General features: G+C 41.3%; 1 protein-coding gene across 4 annotated transcripts in view; it reads left to right on the top strand.

Moving 5' to 3' along the window:
* The window catches only part of LNX1 (ligand of numb-protein X 1), a 187,994-nt gene that overhangs the window by 123,940 nt on the left and 38,498 nt on the right, over positions 1 to 25,556 (top strand). For 3 of the 4 annotated variants that reach the window (XM_075195673.1, XM_075195662.1, XM_075195689.1), the window contains one exon: positions 18,070 to 18,201. The exons of the other annotated variant lie outside the window; for it this stretch is intronic. In XM_075195673.1, the coding sequence (XP_075051774.1) occupies positions 18,070 to 18,201 (132 nt within the window). The remainder of the gene's footprint in view (positions 1 to 18,069; positions 18,202 to 25,556) is intronic. 4 annotated transcript variants of the gene reach the window in all.

Here is a 25,556-nt window from a genome sequence, read left to right as displayed (position 1 = left end):
AATGTTCCCCACATCACAGCAGAAATCAAGATTCATCCGACCAGGCAATGTTTTTCAATGTTCAACTGTCGTGTTTTAGTGAGCTTGTGCCCACTGTTGCCTCAGTTTCCTGATTTTAGCTGAAAGGACTGGAACCCGGTGTAGTCTTCTGCTGCTGTAGCCCATCCACTTCAAGGTTCGACCTGCTATGCATTCAGATTTTTTCACTTTCTGTTGACCCCCGGCCCTCCATCTGGCACCGAGAATCATTCCACGGTGAAAGTCACTAAGATCACGTTCCTTTCCCATTCGGGTTTGAACAGCAACTGAACCTCTTGACCACATTATGCATTGAGTTGCTGCCACATTATTGGCTGATTAAAATATTTGCATTAACGAGCAGGTGTACCTAATAAAGGGGCTACGGAGTGTATATATTCAAGTTTGGTACAAACATTTCTCTAATAAAGTTTTCATACCTAGCCCTGTCCCAAGTAAAAAGAGAGCATTCATTGTTACTGGAGGAAAAGTGACTCCACCAGCATCACCATGGAACAGAGTCCTTCACTGTAACTGTAATAAAATAATAGATTTACCTACTAAGGATTCTGTTTGTGATGCCAGGACAATGAAATTTCTAAATCTCGCATGCCTGTCATTTAAACCCACTGCCAGCAACCAGATCTATTGCCAGTTTGGCAGTAATTTGGTAGGGTAAAATGTACATATGTGTTTGTTAGGTAGTGGGTGGCAACGTCAGCACACACAGGCTCATGCAATTATCAGTTGATATAATTTTCCATTATTTTCCAATATTCTGAATCAAATTAATTTTGATTATTCAAAAAGATCGTTTCAGACCAGTCTGTTTGAAAACTGCCCATTTGGCATGTTTGTGGCCATTTTAAGTAGATTTAAAATTGACTTGGATGCCTTCCTGACAAAAAAAATGTTAAGTTGGGTGACTGATTCAGATAAGTAAAGAGTTTTTTGACCTCCTGGGGTTAATTTAGAAGCTGCCTCAATGGGAGTTTTCTTTTTGCCTCCCTCTGGATCAGCATATTTCGAACTTTAAAACATTTGAACTTGGTGGACTGTATTTTAACCTCCCTAACTGTGTAACATAAACAATTGTATCAGTTTAATGTAAACTATAAAAACAGCTATCACTTTAATTGGATATAGCAATTTAATTGGATATAACGCGTTTTTACTGACATATTTATGCTATAACGGGATGTAGATGCTGCTGCTTCAACAGAAGGGAAGTTGGGGATTGTAAGTACGGGTAAACACCTGTACCCAATATAATCATTTGTGTGACCCTTCCATGAGCAGGATTGTAGTGTGAAGTGTTGTGAGTTAAATGGCCTCTACTTTTTTTTTTTGCTATCGAATGCAGAAAATGTGATCTATTTTTTTGTCAATGATACTTTTTAGTCATTATTTTTTCTTATTTTCTTGCCCTCTAAATCCTACAAACTGATAAGATCACCCCAAGTAAAACTTGCTGAATGCATGTACTTATTAGCCTTTCTACAGCTGCAGCATATTTCTCAGTACTTTATAGAAAATGAGTCATTATTCATATCGGTCATATATTTGGTTTCTATTGTGCAATTATTTCTGATCACTTACCTTGATCTCTTATGACAGCCATTTGCAGACAGATTGGGCCAGTAGTAGGACAAGCTGTTTTGCTGCCCAAGAGAAGTATAAAAAAATGTGCCCCCATTCCCCTCGCAATACCATTTTGCTGTTTACTGTTTTGCACACAATAATGTCAGTACTGATCCTGATCCTGCATGCTAGGCTAGTAGTGATTCCACACAATATCCAGTACCAGGAAAGAGACCTTTGCCTGCTGGCTAATATACAGTGCAGAGCTCATTGATTGGTGGCTTGTATGCAACACAGGACCAATTTCATGGTGGCTAGTATATAATGCAGAGCATATTGCCTGGTAGTTCGTTTACAACAGAGACCAAATTTTAAATAGTGGTTTGTGTAGAGCTCATAACCTGGACACTTGCGTACGATAGAATATATTACAAACAAAGCAGATAGCCTGTTGTCTTGTATACATTATATAGTCAATTGTCAGGTAGATTAAAATACATTGCTCTGTCTCTTGTGGTCTGGTGTTAATGTTGCTGTACGCTTTCAAATTTCATCATTTTTTACACTGGAAGTCAACACTGTACTAACTGTTGAAGGTGTCACCCTCTCTTCCAATGCCTGTTTTCACCTTGCTCACCTCTTTAACCTCACTCTCTCTGCTGGTATCTTCCATTCGGCCTTCAAGCATGCTCTCATTTCCCCTATTCTTAACAAACCTTCACTCAACCCATCCTCTCTCTCCAACTATAGCCACATATCTCTACTGCCCTTTGCTTTTAAAACTCAAACAACTTGTCTTCAATCGTCTGACTCACTTTCTCTCTTCCCTTTCTCTTTTGGACCATCTCCGGTCTGGCTTCTGTCCCCTTCACTCAACTGAAACTGCCCTCACTAAAGTAACAACTTACTCCCAGCTAAGTCCAAAGGTCACTTCTTCCTTTTCGTACTCCTCGACCTTACTGCTGCTATTGACACTGTCGATCATTCTCTTCTCCTCACCATCCTTCAGTCCATAGATCTTCACTAAACAGCTCTCCCTTGGTTTGCCTCCTACTCCTTTGGCTTCTCTTTTAGCGTGTCTGCTTCTGACCCCCCTCCCTCTTGGCCTTCTGCTCTTCTCTCTTTACACCATCTCTCTTGGTGAACTCATTCAATCATTTGGCGTCCAATACCACCTCTCTGCTGATGACACGCAAATATATCTTTTCTCCCCTGACCTCTCTCTCGCCTTCCTAACCTAGGTGTCTTGCTGTCTCTTCTGCTGTAACTACATGGATGTCACAGCGCTTCCTGGAACTCAACATCTCCAAATCTGAGCTCATCATCTTTCCTCCTGCCAATGTTGCTATCCCTCCAATATCTCCCTCTTGGTTGACAACATCACTCTTTCTCCTGTCAGCCCAGCCCGCTGCCTTGGAGTCACCCTTGACTCAGTCCTCATCTTTACCTCTCATATCCAGTCCCTCACCAAATCCTAAAACGTCCTCCTCCGTAACATTACGAAAATCCGTCTTTTCCTCTCTCAGAAAGCAACCAAAATCCTGGTCCATTCACTCATCACTTCTCGTCTCAAATATTGCAACCTCCTTCTTACTGGCCTTCCTGACTCTCACATTTTTGACATTCAAACCATACAGAATGCTGCGGCTCAGCTCTCTTCCTCTCCCACCGCACCTCTTCCACTCTGTGTAAATCCCTTCATTTGCTTCCTATTCTTTTCAGAATTCAGTTCAAAATCCTTACCCTCACTTGCAAACCAACACTTCTCCCCTTTACAACTCTGACCTTGTCAGGAGGTTCATACCCACCCGGCCACGCCGCTCTGCCTCTGACATTCACCTCTCATTACCTCCTCCCATGTTTGCCTCCAAGACTTCTGTCGTACTACCCATAATCTTTGGAACTCCTCACCCCAACCTTTAGTCCTTCAAACACTCAGTCAAAACTCACCTTTTCAAGCTCGCCTATCCTACCACCTCCTAACCATTCTATCCATCACCTCCTCTTCCTTGTCTGCCATCTCCATCTCTTCCCAGGTGGTCCTATTGTCTCTCACCACCCCTCCCTCTAGAATGTAAGCTCTCGCAGGTAGGGTCTTCTCTACCTATTGTCCCATGTCTGTCTACTGTCTGACTCCCTCGTTTGTCCTGTCACGTCTTCTGCTGTACTTTGTGTGAGTCCTCATAGCATTACTCACACTTATCTGAGCTACTTATGTGTATTACCTCCGCTATTTGTTACCTGCTTCTGTGTCTGGCGCTACGAAATCTGTGGCATCTTATAAATAAACAATAATACAGGATAAAACTAAAATTTTGATACATTCTTGCTTGAGCACATTATAATATATAATCTAATATATATTTCTATTACCGTAGGTGGTTATTTAGTTACAAAGTACAAAGGTGCAGTAACTCCTAGTAACTAATCAGACTGTTGCTTTTATAGTCTAACTTGCACTAGATCAATAAAAGATAATTGTTGATTGGTTGCTATAAATCACGGCACATTTATGTTTTGTAACTAAATACCCCCCCTTGCAGGAAATGATGTTCACAGACTTATTACAAATATTAATTTCCTCACAAAAATTGCCCGTAAAACAGACGAGAAATAAGAATTAAAATGCTGTTACTTTCACGTCTTGCATATAACTGTTTTTTATCCTCTTCACTTTTGTCTTCTTACATTTGAAGCGTGAGCTGTCAGTTTGATCAACCAGGTGCGCTGGAAATCTCCAGCCGCTCATACCATATTAAATTACAACTTGATGATTTCCTTGAAGCATTATGTATTTTTACTAGATGAGTCTGGCTGGAGATCTGTAACATAAACCTTCTCCTTGCCGTTAAGTCAGAGCTGCTCTTAATCACTGATAGGTTAAAGTTCCCCATCACTATGCTTTGCCTGTACAGCGTCAGTAATACCAGAGACAAAATGTACAATTTAATCAGCTTCTGATATATCCATGTAGTCAGTGTCAAACTAGTAGACTAATGATGTATGTTTCATTAGCATGAATTAAAATCTGTTCTGTTTAAAATAAACTAGCAGGGTCACACGGCGTTGGGTGAGTCTGATTTGTAATGTGTAGCAGTTTTTAAATATTTGCATATTATTTGGTCAATAGACTATTTAGAAAATAAGATTTTTAGCTTTGTCTCGTTGTCGTTATGCCGTGTTGTGGCGATGTTTCCTTCCAGCAGTCAAACAAATGTTTACAACCAAAAAATTATGTTTTCAATACTTGTCACATTGTCGCGTCATTGCTATGTGGTCTAATAGGTTACTTTTTTGATACTAAATAACTATGTAATATTTGGAAGCTCTACCTTGATAGCTGTGGAAGATATTCGCCAGCAAACTAGGGATGTGCACCGACGACTTTTGGTGTCTCGTGTTTTGGATTCGGATTTTCTTGATGTTTTGGGTTCGGATTTGTTTCGCAAAACACCTGCCGAAAGGTTTTGGTTCGGAGTTAAGGTTTTGTATTCGGATTTTTTTTGAAAAAAGCATAAAAAGTTCAAAAATCAAGTTTTTGGGCTTATTTTCACTCCTACGCTATTATTAACCTCAATAACATTCAATAACAATCATTTCCACTAATTTACAGTGTATTCTGAACACCTCACAATATTGTTATTAGACCAAAACGTTGCAACGAGGTATCTTTCTGGACTGCGTAGTGGAGTGCTCCCCACAATATAATAAGAAAACCATCAACTGGTCTTAATCGCACCAAAAAATGTACCTGGACTGCGTAGAGGAGTGGTCACCACAATATAATTTAAAAACCCTGAACTTGTATGATTCGCACCAAAAACTGTACCTGGACTGCGTAGAGGAGTGGTCACCACAATATAATAAGAAAACCATCAACTTGTATGAATCACACCAAAAAATGTACCTGGACTGCGTAGAGGAGTGGTCACCACAATATAATTTAAAAACCCTGAACTTGTATAAATCGCACCAAAAAATGTACCTGGACTGCGTAGAGGAGTGGTCACCACAATTTAATAAGAAAACCATCAACTGGTCTGAAACGCACCAAAAAATGTACCTGGACTGCGTAGAGGAGTGGTCACCACAATATAATTTAAAAACCCTGAACTTGTATGATTCGCACCAAAAACTGTACCTGGACTGCGTAGAGGAGTGGTCACCACAATATAATTTAAAAACCCTGAACTTGTATGATTCGCACCAAAAAATGTACCTGGACTGCGTAGAGGAGTGGTCACCACAATATAATTTAAAAACCCTGAACTTGTATGATTCGCACCAAAAAATGTACCTGGACTGCGTAGAGGAGTGGTCACCACAATATAATTAATAAAAAACCCTCCACGGGTCTGAATTCCTCCAAAAAAAAATCTGGACTGCGTAGTGGGGTGGCCCCGGTACCAAATTTGATAGCTGGGCCACAATATAATAAATACACCCTCAACTGGTCAGAATTCCACCAAACAAGTATCTGGACTGCGTAGTGGGGTGGCCCCGGTACCCAATTTGATACCGGGGCCACAATATAATAAATACACCCTCAACTGGTCAGAATTCCACCAAACAAGTATCTGGACTGCGTAGTGGGGTGGCCCCGGTACCCAATTTGATACTGGGGCCACAATATAATAAATACACCCTGCCTCAACTGGTCAGAATTCCACCAAACAAGTATCTGGACTGCGTAGTGGGGTGGCCCCGGTACTAAATTTGGTACCGGGGCCACAATACCTCCTCCAAGTTCCAAGTGTAGTGTTTATAACATATTAACACTACACTAATTCTAGCACGTCAATACCTCTTGTTTTAAATAATGACAGGGCATTTAACTTTTTGGATTTAATTTTTGGAATTTGTTGACATTTTCTTTTACTTTTTGAACATGGCAAACGACTGTTGAATGGTCACATAATGCCAAAAAAAGAGTTGCAAGATGGAATTGTCCTTGGGCCCTCCCACCCACCCTTATGTTGTTGAAATAGGACATGCACACTTTAACAAACCAATCATTTCAGCAACAGGGCCTACCAAACAACTGTGGCTGAAATGATTGGTTTGTTTGGGCCCCCACACCAAAATAACAATTCATCTCTCCCTGTACAAACTAAACAGGCTCTACTGAGGAAAGATGTTGTCCTCATCCTCAACCTCTGATTCCTCTCCCCCTACAGTGTGTACTTCCTCCTCCTCACACATTATCAATTCGTCCCCGATGGACTCCACAACCACAGGTCCCTCTGTACTATCTGGAGGGCAGTGCTGTACTTCATTGAGGAATTGATTATTCATTTTTATAAACATCATTTTTTCAACGTTGTGAGGAAGCAACCTCCTTCGCCGCTTACTGACCAGGTTCCGCTGCACTAAAAACTCTTTCCGAGTACACACTGGAGGGGGGACAACTCAGGTAAAATAGAGCCAGTTTGTACAGGGGCTTCCAAACTGCCTTTTTTTCCTGCCAGTAACAATATGGACTGTCTGACATGTCTATTTGGATGGTGTCAGCAAAATAATCCTCCACCATTTTTTCAATTGTGACAGCATCCAATGCAGCGACAGTAGACATGTCTGCAATCGTTGGAAGGTCTTTCAGTCCGGACCAGATGTTATCAGCATCCCCGCCATTTTTAGGAAAACTGAGCTTTTTCCTCGCAGCCATAGATGTGGAAGAAAATGAGGGTGGAGCTGTTGGCATGTCACGGTCCTCTTCAGAGGACAATCTCCTGACCAGCAGGTCTTTGCACCGCTGTAGACTTGTGTCCGCCGGAAACAGAGACACAACATACGCTTTAAACCGAGGATCGAGCACGGTGGCCAGAATGTATTCCTCTGACTTTAAAAGAGTGACCACCCTCGGATCCTGGCAAAGCGTACGAAGGGCTTCATCCACAAGAGCTACATGCTTTGTTGGATCGCAATGCTTTAACAGCTCCTCCCTCACTTTCTCCAGCTGCTTCTGCAACAGCCTGATCAGGGGAATCACCTGACTCAAGCTGGCAGTGTCGGAACTGACTTCTCGTGTGGCAAGTTCAAACGGCTGGAGAACCTTGCACAACACGGAAATCAGTCTCCACTGCGCTTGACTCAGGCGCATCCCCACTCCTTTGCCTATGTCGTAGGTGGCTGTGTAGGCCTGAATGGCCTTTTGCTGCTCCTCCATCCTGTGCAGCATATAGAGGGTGGAGTTCCAGCACGTCACAACCTCTTGTTTGAGGTGATGGCAGGGCAGGTTCATGCTTTTTTGATGTGCCTCTAGTCTGCGGTAGGCACTGGCTGAATGCCGAAAGTGTCCAGCAATTTTGCGCGCCACCGCAAGCATCTACTGCACACCCCTGTCACTCTTGAGGTAATGCTGCACCACCAAATTAATGGTGTGGGCAAAACATGGGACGTGCTGGAAATTGCCCATATTTAATGCCCGCACAATGTTACTGGCATTGTCTGACACCACAAATCCCCATGAGAGTCTAAGTGGGGTAAGCCACTGGGAGATAATTTCCCTCAGTTTCTCTAATATGTTGTCAGCGTTGTGCCTCTTATTAAAGCCTGTAATACACAATGTTGCCTGCCTTTGCACGAGCAGCCATTTTGTAGATGCTGCTACTGATGCAGCTGTTGCTGTTGCTGCGGAAGGGGATGCATCTACCCAGTGGGCTGTCAGTCATATAGTCCTTAATTTGCCCAGAACCACTTGTCCACATGTCCGTGGTTAAGTGGACAGTGGGTACAACCGCATTTTTTAGAGCACTGAGGACACTTGATCGTACTTCTCTGTACATTTTTGGTATCGCCTGCCTAGTGAAGTGGAATCTCGACGGGATTTGGTACCGGGGACACAATGCCTCTATCAACCCTCTAAATCCCACTCCACTGATGGCGGACACCGGGCGCACGTCTAACACCAACATTGCAGTTACAGCCGCAGTTATACGCTTTGCAATAGGGTGACTACTATCATATTTTGTGGTCATGGCAAACGACTGTTGGGCGGTCAATTGTTTTGTGAAAGACTTAGCGGTCTTACGACTTCCCCTCTGGGAAGATGACCGACTAACAGCAGCAATAGCAGCAGTGGCAGTAGTAGGCGTACCGCTGCAGGATTCCTCGGATGAATCCCGTATTGAAGAGGACTCAGTCTGGCTGCTGACTTGGGCTGCAGGACTAAATCTGATGGAGATCGTTGAGGAAGTTGACGAGGAGGGTGTTGCTGGTGTGTATCCAACTGGACCACGGGATTTAGGTGTCCCTGTACCGATGACGGTCCTAGCCCCAGTTCCTGAACTAACCAAAACACTGAACTATGAAGGTTATTCAGGTGACGTATAAGGGAGGATGTCCCTAGGTGGGCAAGATCCTTACCCCTGCTTATTTGAGCTTTACATAAGCTACATATGGCCATACATTGGTTGTCTGGATTTGGATAAAAATAACTCCAGACCGAAGAGGTGCATTTTTTGGTCTTCTGACCAGGCATGACGATTGGCTTTTTCATCCCATGGACATCAGCTGTTTTTCCCCCTGGTGCCTCATTTTCAATAACCACATCACCATCCTCATCAAGTTCCTCCACAGCGCCAGCTACATCATCAATAGCCTCCTCCCGAGCCACCTCTTCCCGTACAGTGATGGGAAGGTCAGGCTTGAGAACCACCAACACCCTTGGACTCGCCTTGGGGATTTGTGATAATTTCTCTTTAGAAGGCAGAGTTGTTTGCTGTTTTGTTGCTGACAGCATAACTCTTTTCAATTTTTTGTAGGGGGGGGGAGGAGGAGGAGGGCTAAGATTCTTGGGTGAAGCTGAACCACTAGTCATGAACACGGGCCAGGGCCTAAGCCGTTCCTTGCCACTCCGTGTCGTAAATGGCATATTGGCAACTTTACATTTCTCCGCAGATGATTTTAAGTTTCTCTTTTTGCTACTTTTTGAGAACTTGGGCTTTTTGGATTTTACATGCCCTGTACTAGGAGATTGGGCATCGGGCTTGCCAGACGACGTTGATGGCATTTCATCGTCTATGTCATGACTAGTGGCAGCAGCTTCAGCATTAGGAGGAAGTGGGTCTTGATCTTTCCCTACTTTATCCTCCAAATTTTTGGTCTCCATTATATGTAGCACAAGATACTGCAGAATGTGTGAACTTGGTAATATTGCAGTACCAATGGACTTATACTGCTGGATTGGTTTTGCAAATTTTGTTATAATTACTTTTTTTTATTAATTTTTTTATAACTTTTTTTTTTTTTTTTTAAACACTTGGGAATAATGGGGAAATAACTATGCCCTTAGAAGCACAGAGCACAGGACACAGCACCACTGGACTGAACAGGACACAGCACAGGACCCAGCAGCACCACTGAACTCAAAATTGACAGAGCACAGCACCACTGGACTGATACTGCAGAATGTGTGAACTTGGTAATATAGCAGTACCAATGGGCTTATACTGCAGGATTGGTTTTGCAAATTTGGTTGTATTTTTTTTTTTTTTTTAATTTAGTTATTTGTATTTTTTTTATAACTTTTTTTTACATTTTTTAAACACTTGGGAATATTGGGGAAATAACTATGCCCTTAGAAGCACAGAGCAAAGCACACAGCACCACTGGACTGATACTGCAGAACACAGCACAGCACAGAACTAAACAGCACAGCACGAGATCTACCAGGACAGAGGACCACCTAACACACCCTCCCTCTACCCTGATCAATGTCCGAGTGAAGATGGCGGCGACTAGCGGGGAATTTATAGGATCCGAGTATCGCGAGATCCGACAGCGGGATTATGACTCCGAGCCTCGGTTTCAAGGTTTCATTTGGCGCCAATACCCGGATCTGTCTCGGATCCGACTCGGATCGGCAACGTTCGGATGGGCTCGGATTCAGGAAATCCGAGTGCGCTCATCTCTACAGCAAACAAACTTCTTTATTTTTATATATATAAGTAGGTAAGTATAGACATCATCATCATCATTTATTTAAATAGCGCCACTAATTCCGCAGCGATGTACAGAGAACTCACTCACATCAGTCCCTGCCCCATTGGAGCTTACAATCTAAATTCCCTAATATAGACAAATACTCACAGACAGACAGAGACTAGGGTCAATTATAGTCAAAGTGCTATAAGGCAGAAGTGCTAACCACTAGGCCACTGTGCTGCCCATAGATATAATAATATATGGCTTGCATATCTGAGATTGTCAATGGTGATTATTTGGTGTAAGGGGCAAGATTAATACGGTAATCTTCCTGTACATAAACATCTATTGGTTTATTTAATGAATTAAGTAAAAATCTTGTATTCTGGAGTGGGATGAGGTGATCAGAATGGAGGAGAGGCAACGGTCATTGGCCGAGTGCAGAGAGCGGGCTGGAGTGTCAATGGAGAGGAGGCTAGAGATATAGGGGGCAATAGCGTGGGAGAGAGCCTTGTAGGTGATGGTGAGGAGTTTCACAGCTTTGACACTTTTCACAGCTTTTTATAGCTTCAGCTCTCATGAAATTATCTTTCTTGTTCACTATCCCACTCTTAGCTCATTCAGTGAAACATAAATAATTGCTCACTTGGCTTTTTGTTTTGTTTACAATATTGTTTTATTTTGTAAAAAGACTTCCCAACTTGAGATGAAGAATTTTATTTTTGGGGTTCCATATATCTCTAATGTGTATTCAGTGCTCTATATTGCAAGTGAGTTGTTTGTAGCTAAAGCAAAAATATTTCTCATGTAATCATGTAAATTCTGGAATAAGGTCCATTGTAAAATGCTTGAGGAAATGAGACAACCAGGAGTAAAATAATCTAAGCAAAATGTTATTCAGCGTGAATAAAAATCTAAATACAATATTTTAAATAAAATACATATAACACACAACTTGCATATAATGGATATAATATATGCAGAATATATATATATATAAGTAACTGTGAAACACATAGATCTTCATATCCGTTTCGTGTATCTGGTTACTGTACATTTACCACTAGTGCATGAGTGAATGTTATCCTGATAAGCCTGTTAATGATTTGTAAGAGTTGAGATATATCTATTAATAATTCTCTGAGTTGCCGTTCCGACATGTTATTTGCAGGAACACACTGGTGAGTTCTGAGTTCTAGAACTAGCTGTCTTCCGTGTAAACATTCTCAAATATTTCATTCCATGTAAGCATTCTCAAATATTTCATTCCATGTAAGCATTCTCAAATATTTCATTCCTTGTAAGCATTCTCAAATATTTCATTCCTTGTAAGCATTCTCAAATATTTCATATGTGCGCACAGTTATTCCACTATAGGTTTTCTGTCTGAAAAAATACTACACTTTTTATGCATTCTCACTAAGATATCTATCTTTGTAGATTAATCTTTTACTGACTGGGGATGTTTGGAAGGGGCAGCTACATTAGTGGCACCATTATTGAATTTCTTATATATATTGGTTATTTATGCATTACAGTGTATATATTTCAGTGGATATTTGCAGGAGAAGTGAACAAGCAAAAACTGAGATTTATTCCTTAAATTAGGCTGCAGGAAATCCCACTGTTATAAATAGAACTGTTAGGCCGTTTCTGCCTCATAATCGGCATGGCTCCTATCAGAGCAAGTGAGTAATTATTATTTATTACTAACCCATGATTTTTTTTCTATTTGAAAGAGAGAAAAACACCAATACAAATGGCATTCATCAACTTGATGATTTTAAAGCGTATCATATGCTTTTATCGTGTTAAATGCCTTAAGTGCATCATGCTTTACCATGCACATTTTACGTATTATACAGACTTACAGATATGTAAGATACCTGCGACTCTGCATAATATGTAAATTGCGTATTTTTTTTTTTCCAGACACAATTTACGTTTTTAGTGTAAGTTACATCCGACTCTGCATAGGCCCCTTGGTTTCTAGATATCACTGATGGTAGAGGTACATCAATAAGCAGCTCCTATTCAGAGAGGGGACTTCTGAAAATGCTATTATTTGGAGGCCCTTTGAGTCAGAACTTTACCCACTAAGACAGAATCCAGTTTACAACATACTGTTTCACCCTGATTGGAGCTCATCATTTCTGTTTAGCACTTGAAGCACTATAAATACAGCCTCACTGAAACATTGTGATACTTAGAGGAAATTTAAGATTACTACCCATGTACAATATTAAAATAAGCAAATCCTATTCTGGAAATTGATATTTGGAACACAATCTAATAATGAGGCGGGACGTCTCAAAAACTGTAAATTGCTACATTTAAGTACACAGCATATTACAAATTACAGGTCTCCAGTTTCTCTTTAAAATAAATTCCATTTTTTACATATAGGGATGATTTTTCCTTTAAGGCATACTGTTTTTGCAAGTATGTCAAAACCAATCACTTTTTAAGTTTGCTTTTATCCCTCCCTTTGAGCTTCTTTTTATCCATTGTTCACATTTAGGAACAGATTTGTGAAATTGTAATTCTTTATTAAATAGTTTTGTCTTAAAAAGTGCCTCATTTTATCAGCGTACACACTGTGGTCAAGGTGCCATAGATTAATTTGTTCTGCAAACACATCTCGTTCACTGACCAACAGTTTGGTTTTACCGTCTTGGCAAAACATCTCATTTCTGAAATTGGATAAGTTGAAGTTGAACTCTTTCAAGTCAGACTAAACTTATTAAACTGTTGTTTTTTGGCTCAGAGGCTATGGTTCTGCAGCTACATGGTCCTCAAGAGACGTCTTAAATTATAGGGTAGATGTTTAAAAAAAGTTGTCTAAATATATAAACTTTGCTATAGGGCAGTGCACCTTAGAGTCCAGCATAGAGCAGAGACACAGATCGCCTTTGAATTTGCTTGTTTGTTTGAACCTTGGGGGTCAGCACATGATAGATTGCTTACATTTACATCACTCTGCTTATGCCAGGGTGCATTAGTGCATGTACTATATACACTCTAGTCAGATGTGGCTGATTATTTCACATAAATTTAAAATCTTCAATTGGTAGACATACTGCATTTGTAGGCTGACTAATAAACACATTTCCTGCCTCTGTTTCACAACAGTCCTCACTGAGGAAATGTTTACTACAGTAATGATATTCTGTTTGCTCTTTATATGTTCAGCTCTAGATCCAAAAATCCCTCAGGTTTTAAAAGACAAGCAAAAAAATCTAAAACTCCTGGGGCTGTATCGTACAGTCTCTGGCGGGGGAGAGGGGATGTGGGGGGTGAGGATTCAATAGGTCTAGCAGCATCAGGTCTGCATGGGACTATTACTATTTTTTTGTACCAATTTGACATGTCCTGCTGCCTTCCATCCCTCCCCCCTACAATTTACCAGCAGATCCAATTCTTATAACACAACCCCTACATGGTATTGTACTGGGTGGGTGCTGTGAGATTCCCAGAAGGCCATAAAAGAGGAGGCCCAAATTCTAGCAGTCATGCACTCTTCGGCCTTCTTTCTCTATCGTCCTCTTGTGTTTACATGATAAAACAGTCAATGCGTTTTATAGATTTTATGTGTAAATATCTTTACATTTTCACCTATATATGTTTTTTTTTTTTTACTCTTTTACATGTTAAACAGTTGTTGTTTTGCCTTATCGTAGTGTTGTATGTTCCGGTAGTTGTCTTGTTGTCCTGTAATATTATCATCTGCAAGTCAATGGCATCATTACTGTCATGTTGTTCTTTGTTTTTACAAAAGTTAGGAATATTTGGATGTAAACTAACAGGAATTTGACAGTTTCAACTTAAAGGACTTAGGGCTAGATTTACTAAGCTGCGGGTTTCAAAAAGTGGGGAAGTTGCCTATAGCAACCAATCAGATTCTAGCTTTCATTTATTTAGTACCTTCTACAAAATGAAAGCTAGAATCTGATTGGTTGCTATAGGCAACATCCCCACTTTTTCAAACCTGCAGCTTAGTAAATCTAGCCCTTAAAGGCTACTTTCAAAGAAGTGCTGCTCTTCAATCTGTATTTTAATTAATATTCATTTATACAATTGAGCACAGAAAAATGCAGATTTTTTACCATTTATCCAAAGACACTAAATAAAGTAGCAAGTTTTATGATTTCAAAATTATTTTGTTTTTTATTTGTATTTACCAATTCTTAACACGGTAACCATTACACAACCTAATAGTGATACATAATTCTCAATTATAATTGTTTGAGTGTTATGCAATGCATTTATTATTAGACATGAATGAGATGAGAACATTACACAGTTTTAACATGTGCCAGTTTTCTGCGTCTTCTATGACTTTCAGTGTTAATGAATATAGTTAAATACATTTCTTCAGAGTTTAGCAATTTTATTACCCTTTCACTGCTGCTAGGATAAAGATAAATAAGAAAAACAGTCTCTTTTTGTGGGCTCCTAAATATATATCAGCCATTTAATTTATTTAATATCAATAAAATAAAATAAACTCTAAACTAAAGCCGCACTCGGGTTTCTCACTTTAGGCTGTATTAAGGCCACATACCCACTGTTTTTGTTTTGCATTTAAAAAAACAGCAATTTTAGCTCGCTATAGTGTTCCCCAATGTGTTTACTTATAGTAAAGTAAAAAAAATAACAAGTTATATTCCCAAAAATAAAACAACAGTAGGGAGAGAATTGCAGGGCGTCTGGTCCGAAAAGTGAAGCACGGATGGCGACGTTACTGTACCCCTGCACCCTTTTTAGGGGTGGACACAACAGACCAGATTAGGCCCAAGATTTTCCAATAGAAACGGGCCAGTTCTTCCAGGGCCTCTGTAATGGAAACGCAGTTCAAGGTCCTCTCTAGTTGGTATAGATGCCCTTCCTAAGTGTCTAAGATGTACCCTGGTGCCTTGGGCTGTTGCTGGAGGTTCAGATCAGGCACAGGGACACCACTTCACATCAGTGGCGGATCCAGGGGGGGGGGGGGGGCGATCGCCCCCCCTAGCAGAGGCTTGCTGCCGGCGGCTGCACACTGTGCAGGTCCGTTCAGCAGTGACAGTGTGCTGCCCGGCTGCTCTGATTGTGTTTTAAACACAATCAGAGCAGCGGGGCAGCACACTGTCACTGCCGAGCGGACCTGCACATACTGTGCAGCCGCCGGCAGCCTTAGAAATTAGAAAGGGAGTGGGGCCTAAATCGCCCCCCCCCTAAAATCGCCCGGGGTATAGCAAAAGTCTGGATCCGCCCCTGCTTCTCATTTGGTGGAACTGTCCAACACTATTCCCCTTCTGACTTTGAGTAAAGTATTGCTTCACAGACATTCTAGAATGCTCTGTTCCACTGGAACCGGGCTTCTTGCTTCTTAATCTCCCAAATATGCCAATCTCTCACTATAAATGTTTTATATACCCAAAGCCCACTGGAGGTCCCCCACCCCCCAATATATCCATGGCCGGCTTAAAAGGTAGCTTCACGGCCATCTGGTACCACTAACTGGAATTCAAGGAGTCCTCTGAAGGGATGAACAGTTCACCCTGTGCTTTCCTGAGTATTGGATACAGTTTTTTCACCTATGCAGTAAGTAAGTAGATGACATGACTTATAAACATTATACAGATTTCACTAATACCCCATTCATACTGCACCAAAAACCCGGGTTTTTGCAGAGGCACGCTGAAAAACCCGGGTCTTGGTGCAGTATGAATAGTCCAACCACAAAATCCCGGGTCTAAAATCCCGTGACTTAGACCCGGGATTTTGCGAGGGGTAATTCCCGAGTTGGACCCCGCTCGCTTGCAGTATGAATGGTGCAACCCGTGTAATTCCCGGGTCTCACCATTCATACTGTAAAAAAAATAAAAAATGGGGAAGTAAAAAAAAAAAGATTTTAATTAATAAAAAATACATAACAAATGTTTACTTAACTTATTTTCAGCCAGCGGTGTCTCCGGTGCGTTGCCGGCTGACAGGGGGACCTCTGGGTACAAAAATGACGTCATTTCTAATGGACTAGAAATTATGTAATTTTAGTACCCAGAGGTCCCCCTGACAGCCGGCAACGCACCGGAGACACCGCTGGCTGAAAATAAGTTAAGTAAACATTTGTTATGTATTTTTTTTTAATTAAAACATTTTTTTACACTTTTTTTTTTTCTAAAACCCGGGTCGGGCAGGTGCAGTATGAACCCGCCCGACCCGGGAATCTTCTTATCTATACTGCCCTGTGCCCCGGCAATATCCCGGGTTAACAACCCGGGATATTGCCGGGGCGGCAGTATGAAAGTGGTATAACTCAGAGATATGCAACTGCCATTATCCTTAAGATATCTCCGCATCCACCCCTCCTTCCCATCAGTACCTCTCCCCTCCCCACATATATCCAGACCATGGTTATAGAAAGCAAATCTGAGGATTGTATTCTTTATTGCTAATATTTATTACTCCGTATCTGTGCGCAATACTTCTATACAGATTAAATTAAAAAAAAATGGCAGCAGGTATGGTAACAATATTTTCTAGTGTCAGACCCATTTACATGTGTTTTACTTGCATTAAAAACACATGTAAAATAGACAGCAGTGGTAAGGAGCCCTCTTTGCAGATATAAATGTTTGTGTAAACTAAAATAATTTTGCTATTTATTGTTATTACCTCTTTTAGATGGCGATATAATACTTATTTTTAATATTTAATGTAATATTACATTCCAAACAGCATTGTATGTAAATGAGTTATTGTTTGTTTTAGTCACACAGTGATACTTTACTGAATACAACATCTAAAGACGCAACAAAAGTGGCAGCACGACTAAGGGGTAGACTAAATTCCTGCGTTTTTTTAGAACAACGCTGGGCGCGCATCATTACCAGTACGGTAATTTTAACACAGATTTCTGCTCGCGGCTCAGATCAATTACCGTAGTAACTGGAATGATGCACAACCCGCGTTGTTCTTTAGAACGACATGGGGAATTGAATCTCCCCCTAAAATGTTTTATTTGTGTGTTGAAAATAAGAAATAGTATTACATTTATTTAATATTAGCTGTGACCCCCAAATGTCAATGTGCTATTTCATTTCTTCCTGTTCATGCTTTTGTAATACTTCAGTGTAGTAGTTACATTGGTACTCAGGTTCTGTACTCATTGGTCACAAACAGGGCCCAGTCTGTGTACAGCTACTTTTTGATGTGGCATTTGTCTGTCATGGCAAAAAGTATATCTGAACTGAATTTGACTGAACATTAAATATAGTCCACAGTGTTAAGTGCCCTGAAATAAATGGGAACTGAAGCGTTAACGTAGTCTGCGGTTACCATGGTGATGTCCTTATTTTCCAGGTCTTTGGTGCACATGATCATATATATAACATACATTTAAACCTTTCCCTGGTGGATGAATACCTGTGTGTTGATCTATTAAGAATGGAAGGGATTAAACTAGTGCAGAGCTAGGCATAAAATGACCTTTCTGAACTTGTAGTAAAGTTGCTGTCTGGACCAGTAAAACAGCAGCATTGACATCTGTCTTTCATCACACAGGCCAGCGAGGAGGGGGTGTACTTTGTTGTTTCACGACAGACCAGACATCAGACCCCTGATATCTTGCAAGAGGCTGGATGGCATAACAGCAGCCCTCCGCCATGCCCTAATGAAAGAAACCATTTTAACAAGGTATTTTACTCTACTTCTGGGAATATAATGGCAATTTTACTAATATTTTCCATTCACAATATGTGTACTTCCTAGTTAGTCCATGAGTGGCAAGTAAGTGTGATACTCAAGACTCTCCCTGTCCTTATTGTAAGGTGCACCGTTCTCCTGTACACAGTGGAGACATCTGTTTTGTGGTGTAAACTAATGTTTATGAGCGTGTAGCCTATGAATTCATTAGGCATCAGTAATTCATAAATATAAGTCAGGCCTCATGAATATTACTCAGGCAGTGCCTCAGTGATGTCACTGGGTCCTAGCGAATTCATACGTTCCATATTGTTTCAGCCAGAAAATTGATGCCACTTTATAGCCTACTTCATGCTTGAAGTGTAAAAAAAAGAAACTGTCATGTTTTCTTGCAATGTTAGTACAATACATGTGAAAATATTGATATCTTAAAGCTTCAGTCACTTAGGTTAACCAATACGTGCTTGGAATACAGCAATGACACCATTGTGAAATACACATATATATATATATATATATATATATATATATTACAATCAAAGCAGTGGGAGAAGTAGCGGTACGATATACCACTGTATACCAGCCCGCTTCCACCGCTGTGTGCATGTATAACATATATGTCTTAAGTATGGCAGCATATGCTACTTACTTATCTGCTTGGGATGGTTCAATTAATATAGCAGAATCTATGGGTACATTAATTCGGAATCTCTGAGTTATAGTGCAACAATGTTGCAATGTTGTGATATTACATAAAGGGATGAAATTGCTGAAAGTTAATACTTGTTTCTCTGGTAAAGCAAAAGTAGGGGAGCAAACCCCAAAGGAATTCCCTCTTGGCTTCAGCTGTACACATCTGACTGCAACTAATGTTTGCAGGTAACATCTGCTTGTTTAATGATTTTGCTGTTTATTACCTTTTATTTTAAAAAGTGCTTTATAACATATAATGAATTTGAGGAGTTTGATATATTGCGAGTATTGTGTTTAATCTATTTGATTTTTTTTTAAAAAAAACTCATTTGCACAAAATGGTTCTCCCTTTGACCAGTACATCATATGTATCTAGTGGATATGACATATCCATCATGTTTTATCAATAGGCTCCTTTGTATTGTTACAAGAAATAATTCTCTCCTCTGTTTTTCTGTGGAGGTTGTAGCCATAAGAGAGATAGGGGTAGATTTATCAAACCTTCCTAAAAGGAAAATTGGAGGTGTTGCCCATAGCAACCAATCAAGTTTTAGCTATGATTTATCTGGCACTTCCCATAAAATGGTACCTAGAATCTGATTGGCTGCTCTGGAGACACCTACACTTCAACTTTTTAGAAAGTTTGATAAACCGACCACATTTTTGTACTTCTGTAAGTGCTTTAGTGAATAAAACATACAATTATTATTAGCACAGCCTACATTAGTTTGACAGTTTTATTTGATGATAAAACTGTTTAAGTATTGTGGCCTTCAATTAACTATACTTTTAATATTCATCACTTTTGGTGGGGGTGGGGGGTAAAGGTGGGATTGCCCTTTAAGAATTTTTTGTGTGTGTTTGTAAAGCCTGCTTATATTTTTATATAACTGACTCTTTCAATGAATACCCTGAATTCAAAAGCGTTAAGGATTACTAGTATAGTATATTGTAATCTCCTAATTCCACATCATGAGAAGCTTTCTTGGGAGTATAGAACAAAAATCCAGGCTTCTCTCTTGAGTCAGTGATTACATTCATGACGCAAGTAATAATAGGTTGTGCAACTGAAAGATGTTGATGATGGATGCAGTTAAAACATGTATTTTGCAATAAGTAATGATTCATTCTTACATAGAGCTTGTAGTTTATATGGGACAGTATGAACCAGTTCTTGCTCTACCTCTCTCCTAGGTTCTGTACATGTGACCCAAGCTGTGTACAATGCCGCTGTCTCTTACTGCAAAATGTAATGTGTTATGATAACAGCTGTAAGAGGCTTAACTTCTTTGCTGTGTCTGGATTAAAACATAGATCAAGAATCCTGTGACCACATCCCAGCATCTGGTTCATACCATGCCGACTCCTCTATCATTCATCTTTACATTGAAGATGATTGGTCATTGTAGAAACAAATGTTAGTGCACGGGAGTGATTTGCATGCTGAGATCTGGAGTGCACAGCTGGGTCACTGATCTGTCTGGGACAGGAGGAAGAAATGTTTTTTGCTAATGACGTGTTTAAGCAGCAATTCTTTAAACAAAGATACATCTGGGCAAATTGTTGATAGACCCAGCAGAATGTTACACACTAACCCTTGTAATAAGGATATAATTTTAACAACAAAAGGGGTATAAGTAGGTGAAACATTAGTTGTTTTTACAGACATAACTTAACCTCAAAAAGTCTGTAGAAGTTCTCTGTGTAGTTTCCAGCTGTATCTGTAATACCGGAATTCTGGTGCTCAGAGAAAATATTACCCTCCGAAAACCAGTTTGGTCTCCGTAAGCAGGCTCATTTAGCATACATGTGGGGGCCTATTAATGATTATGTTGTTTTACAATGATAAGCAACACAATTAAAGCTTTTCTATAAACGTAGGTGAAAGAAAACTTTTGGTTACAGACATGTCAGGGATAACTGCAGGAATACTTCTGAGACATAAACTTCATGTCAATTGTCATAAATGAGTCATTGATGGACACCGAGCTGGACTTCACATCCTGGTGTATTGTAATTACAATAGCAGTTCTGCATTCCATCACGGAACACTTGTGAAATTAATCACTTGACAAAAGTGTTGACACACTCAGCACCAAAAACACTGGGATAATATATGGCATAATGCACCCCTTACTGTACATTATATGGATGTTAGACCACATACAAGCATGAGGCAAATGGAAGAGTCTTTTTATACAGGCCACAGGAATAGGAGGTGACTCTAATATTTGTAATAATTTAACATTTTTCTAATGAGTTCTAAAGTGACAACATTAGAATTTGCTGATTTACAAGCGATGACATCGGAGCTCACTATTTATATAGATAATACTTTTATGAGTTTATACAGATATTTATCTATCATGGGTAGTATGTGACAGCACAGTGATGAGCATTGCTGCCTCACACTACTGTGGCCATGGGGTTGATTCCATCCATGCACTGTTTGGGTGGTTTTCCTCACACAGTTCAAAAACATAATGATAGGTTAATTGACTGCTGACAAAAATGGACCTATGTGTTCGTGAGGTAGAGAATTTAGTCTGTAAGCTCTAAGAGTGCAATGATTCAGTATACTGTGTACAGCACTGCAAAATATGGTGGTTCTATGTAAACCAATGATAACAAATAAACATCACTTTTGTAATATAATGCCTATACCAGAGATGGGGAACCTGATATATTACAAGGGCCACATGGTCGCCCCCTATCCTTAGGGCCATACATTACCCTTAATCACAGCAATTAGTTAAAACAATGTATATTATCAAAGAAATCTGTAATAACATATCAACAAGTCCTACAAGCTATAACAAACCAATCTGACAAAAATGCAAGAAGGAGCAGGGGGTAACAGGCATGGCTGCCAAGACGAATTTTGTAGCCCTGGTACAGCAACTCCGCCATTCCCCCCCCCCCCCTTCACACAGGTGCCAAGAAACGATGCTGTATGCCACCACAGGGGCATGGTCGCATAATGTTGGAGGCGTGGCTGCACTTCTTAAGAAAAGACATATTGAGGGAGATTCAGTTGGCGGCGTTGTGACACACAGACATCGCATAGTGCACATTGCCGACAATTATGCTAGAAATCTCCGCTCATTTTCCCTCACACCCCATAGAGGTGCAAGAAAAAATGTGAAGAGATTTCTGTAAAATCTCCGCTGCAAAGTGTCTCACGGACGTTCCAGACACTTTGCGGCTAATTGAATTTCCCCATTATGTATTAAAACGTGTTGCTCTCACCTTCCTGGTATTGCAGCTTTCACAACCTGGTACTGGATTCTTGTATGGATCCTGGAATGTTGGGACCTGTTGGAAAAATTGAAATCTGGAAATCCGAGCAAAAAGTTAACACAGTACATATCACGCAGTATATCATACATACATTATAATAAAATATTACATTTATCACACCCTCCCCAGCAACATCGCACCACCCCTCAGCTACATCACCCTTCACCCCACCCCCTGCCACATCACCCTTCACCCCACCCCCTGCCACATCACCCATTACCCCACCCCCTGCCACATCACCCATCACCCCACCCCCTGCCACATCACCCCACCCCCTGCCACATCACCCCACCCCCTGCCACATCACCCATCACCTCACCCCCTACCACATCACACATCACCCCACCCCCTGCCACATCACACCACACCGCAGACACATTACACCTCCCAAGCAGGCCCAGGCCCAGGTAATTTGTACTCTCTCCCTCCACCTCTTACCCCCCCCACCTCTCGACGCCCCTGGTCATAGGTGAAAGCTCGGAGGGGCCGTCTATTGCCCATCATTGCCCTGTACTGTCCAGTCACCTTTGCCCCAACAACCTGCAATTTCATAAATGTCCAGGCATTCCCTGAAGAATACATGAAGCATAAGTGTACCAGTGATGAGGAACTTGGAAACAGAAAATAAATAAGGATACTAGAGGTCTCCATTAACCAGACACTTATTGGTGTTTTAGATATTCTAGTGTAGTTTAGGATAAATAGTCCACTTTAAAGTCCCACAGTAGAAGAGAAATTTTGTTTTCTGAACAAATATTTAATCTATCAATTCATGCCTAGCTAGCATCAATAGCCCTAAGTGCAGGCCCGGCGCTCCCATTAGGCAACGTTAGGCAGTTGCCTAGGGCGCCGGGCTCTGGAGGGCGGCACTGAAGCGGGGGACCCAGTAATAATTTATAAATAAATGCTCCCGCTCGCCCGCCCGCCCCGCCCCGCCCGCTCGCCCGCCCACCCACTCGCTCACCCACTCGCTATAATGCTGCACTGTAGCAGCACCGCATTTTCAAATTTACCCGGCGCCTGGCAGCGTCGTGACGTCACGACGCACGACGCTGCCAGTGTAGAGGAGACAGAGAAAGAAGACAGAAGCGAGGAAGAAGGAAAATGAAGAAGTTAAGGTGAGTACAGGAAAGAGGAGGCTACAGATAACAGGAGGGGACGGGGGGACGGATGCTATACATAGGGGGGAGAGCGGAGGCTACAGAAAGAGGGGGGAATGGAAGTTACAGTAAGGAGGGAGAATGGAGGCTATACAAAGGGGGGAGAATGGAGGCTTCAGAAAGAGGGGGGAGAATGGAGGCTTCAGAAAGAGGGGGGAATGGAAGCTACAGTAAGGAGGGAGAATGGAGGCTATACAAACGGGGGAGAATGGAGGCTATACAAAGGGGAAGAATGGAGGCTACAGAAAGAGGGGGGAATGGAAGCTACAGTAAGGGGGGAGAATGGAGGCTATACAAAGGGGTGAGAATGGAGGCTATACAAAGGGGGGAGAATGGAGGCTATACAAAGGGGGGAGAATGGAGGCTACAGAAAGAGGGGGGAATGGAAGCTACAGTAAGGAGGGAGAATGGAGGCTATACAAAGGGAGGAGAATGGAGGCTATACAAAGGGGGGAGAATGGAGGCTACAGAAAGAGGGGGGAATGGAAGCTACAGTAAGGAGGGAGAATGGAGGCTATACAAAGGGGGAAGAATGGAGGCTATACAAAGGGGGAAGAATGGAGGCTATACAAAGGGGGAAGAATGGGGGCTATACAAAGGGGGGGAGAGAATGGAGGCTATACAAAGGGGGTGAAAATGGAGGCTATACAAAGGGGGGGGAAATGGAGGCTACAGAAAGGGGGGGAGAATGGATGCTACAGAAAATTGGGGGGGAGGAGGAGGCTGGAGAAAATAGGGAGATGGGGGATTACACTTAGAAATGTCCTTAAGTTAGAGACTATGGTGTCTTTGTACTAAAATAGTGCCGTGACAAAATGCAGCTATGCATAATGAAGCACAGCTTTAATTCACCTTGCTGGGGCTACTCTAGGATAGTTAAGGAACCATTTATGTGTTTTAGTATTTGCCCTCTATTTCGCTCTCCTTTGTTGCCCTCTATTAGTATAATTAATTTTACATCTGCAGAATACATTAACAAATGCAAATAAAATAGAACGGTCTAGATTATCTGTCATTTAGATTACCTTTCTCTATTTATTTGCATGTGTTAGTATATTTTATATATCATCTACAGAATACATTAATAGACAGCAACAGAGGAGAGCCAAGTAGTGGGCAGGGGGGCATGTGAATAAAGCTGGTGTTATGTGGCTGGCATATGTGACACAAGCTGATGGGCAAGGGGTGACATATGTGAGAACAGCTAGTGGGCAGATGGGCATGTGTGAGTGAAGTTGGTGGGCAGGGTGGTACATGTCAGTGTGTAACAGGTGAGTGATGTCATGTTTTCTTTTCTTATGTTTGTTTTGTTCTGAAGTCTAGCATTTGGAGCTTCCCCTCCAGATATCCTGTGTTTGCTCCTGGGCAGCAGTGAAGCCTGGACAGCATTCTGCATCAGACATCAGTGCTGCGTCAGACATCTGGACTGCATTGTAGCCAGCCAAGAGGAGGTAAGAGTTATTATTTTTAAGTGTGTTAGTGGCTGGGAAATTAGATTTTTTTTTTATTGGGCGCGGGGGGGCGGCAAGCTCCCCGCTTTGCCTAGGGTGCCGGGCAACCTTGCACCGGCCCTGCCTAAGTGAATGATTAAGTTTCCTTCTAATACATACCACAATGGTAACTCTTTAAGAATGCATACCTCCCAGCCGTTCAGAGTTTGGCGTTAGTCCCAATTCACAGACCTCAAAAGGGACGGGGCTTGCTCGAAAGTGGGATGGGTTTCGACCAAAAGTGGACATTTCTGGTCGGGGTGGTGTTTAGTTGGTGCAAGTCTAAGTATTGAGAGGTATGAGGATGTATAACCATTGTTCATTAATGGGCCTTGCTGCTCTTGACGGACCAGAAAGAAGATTACATGCACGCCATTCTAGGATGGAGAGCACAGTATACGAATGATTGTGTAGCATATGGTTGCTGTCTATAATCTTTGGCTCAGTACCTCCCCCCTAAATACACATACTCTCTTGTACTAGTTCCAGCACTGTCCACACTACCCATATCAAAAGCAACAGTTATACAATCTCTTTAATATTTGAACAATAAATAGTTGTTAGTCTCTTGAATACCTACTCAGAATGTATACAAGCTTCATATAAAGCTATCAACCCAGACACAAAAAGAAATTGAATACAATAAAACTAGAGTAAAAAGTAGAGATACTGCATTTATTTAAAGCAGTAGGTACAAGACATA

This window comes from Mixophyes fleayi, chromosome 1, assembly GCF_038048845.1.
Source record: "Mixophyes fleayi isolate aMixFle1 chromosome 1, aMixFle1.hap1, whole genome shotgun sequence".
NCBI classification, from domain to species: Eukaryota; Metazoa; Chordata; class Amphibia; order Anura; family Limnodynastidae; genus Mixophyes; species Mixophyes fleayi.
The sequence above is the reverse complement of the archived record's forward strand: the minus strand, read 5'-3'. Positions and strand labels throughout refer to the sequence as shown.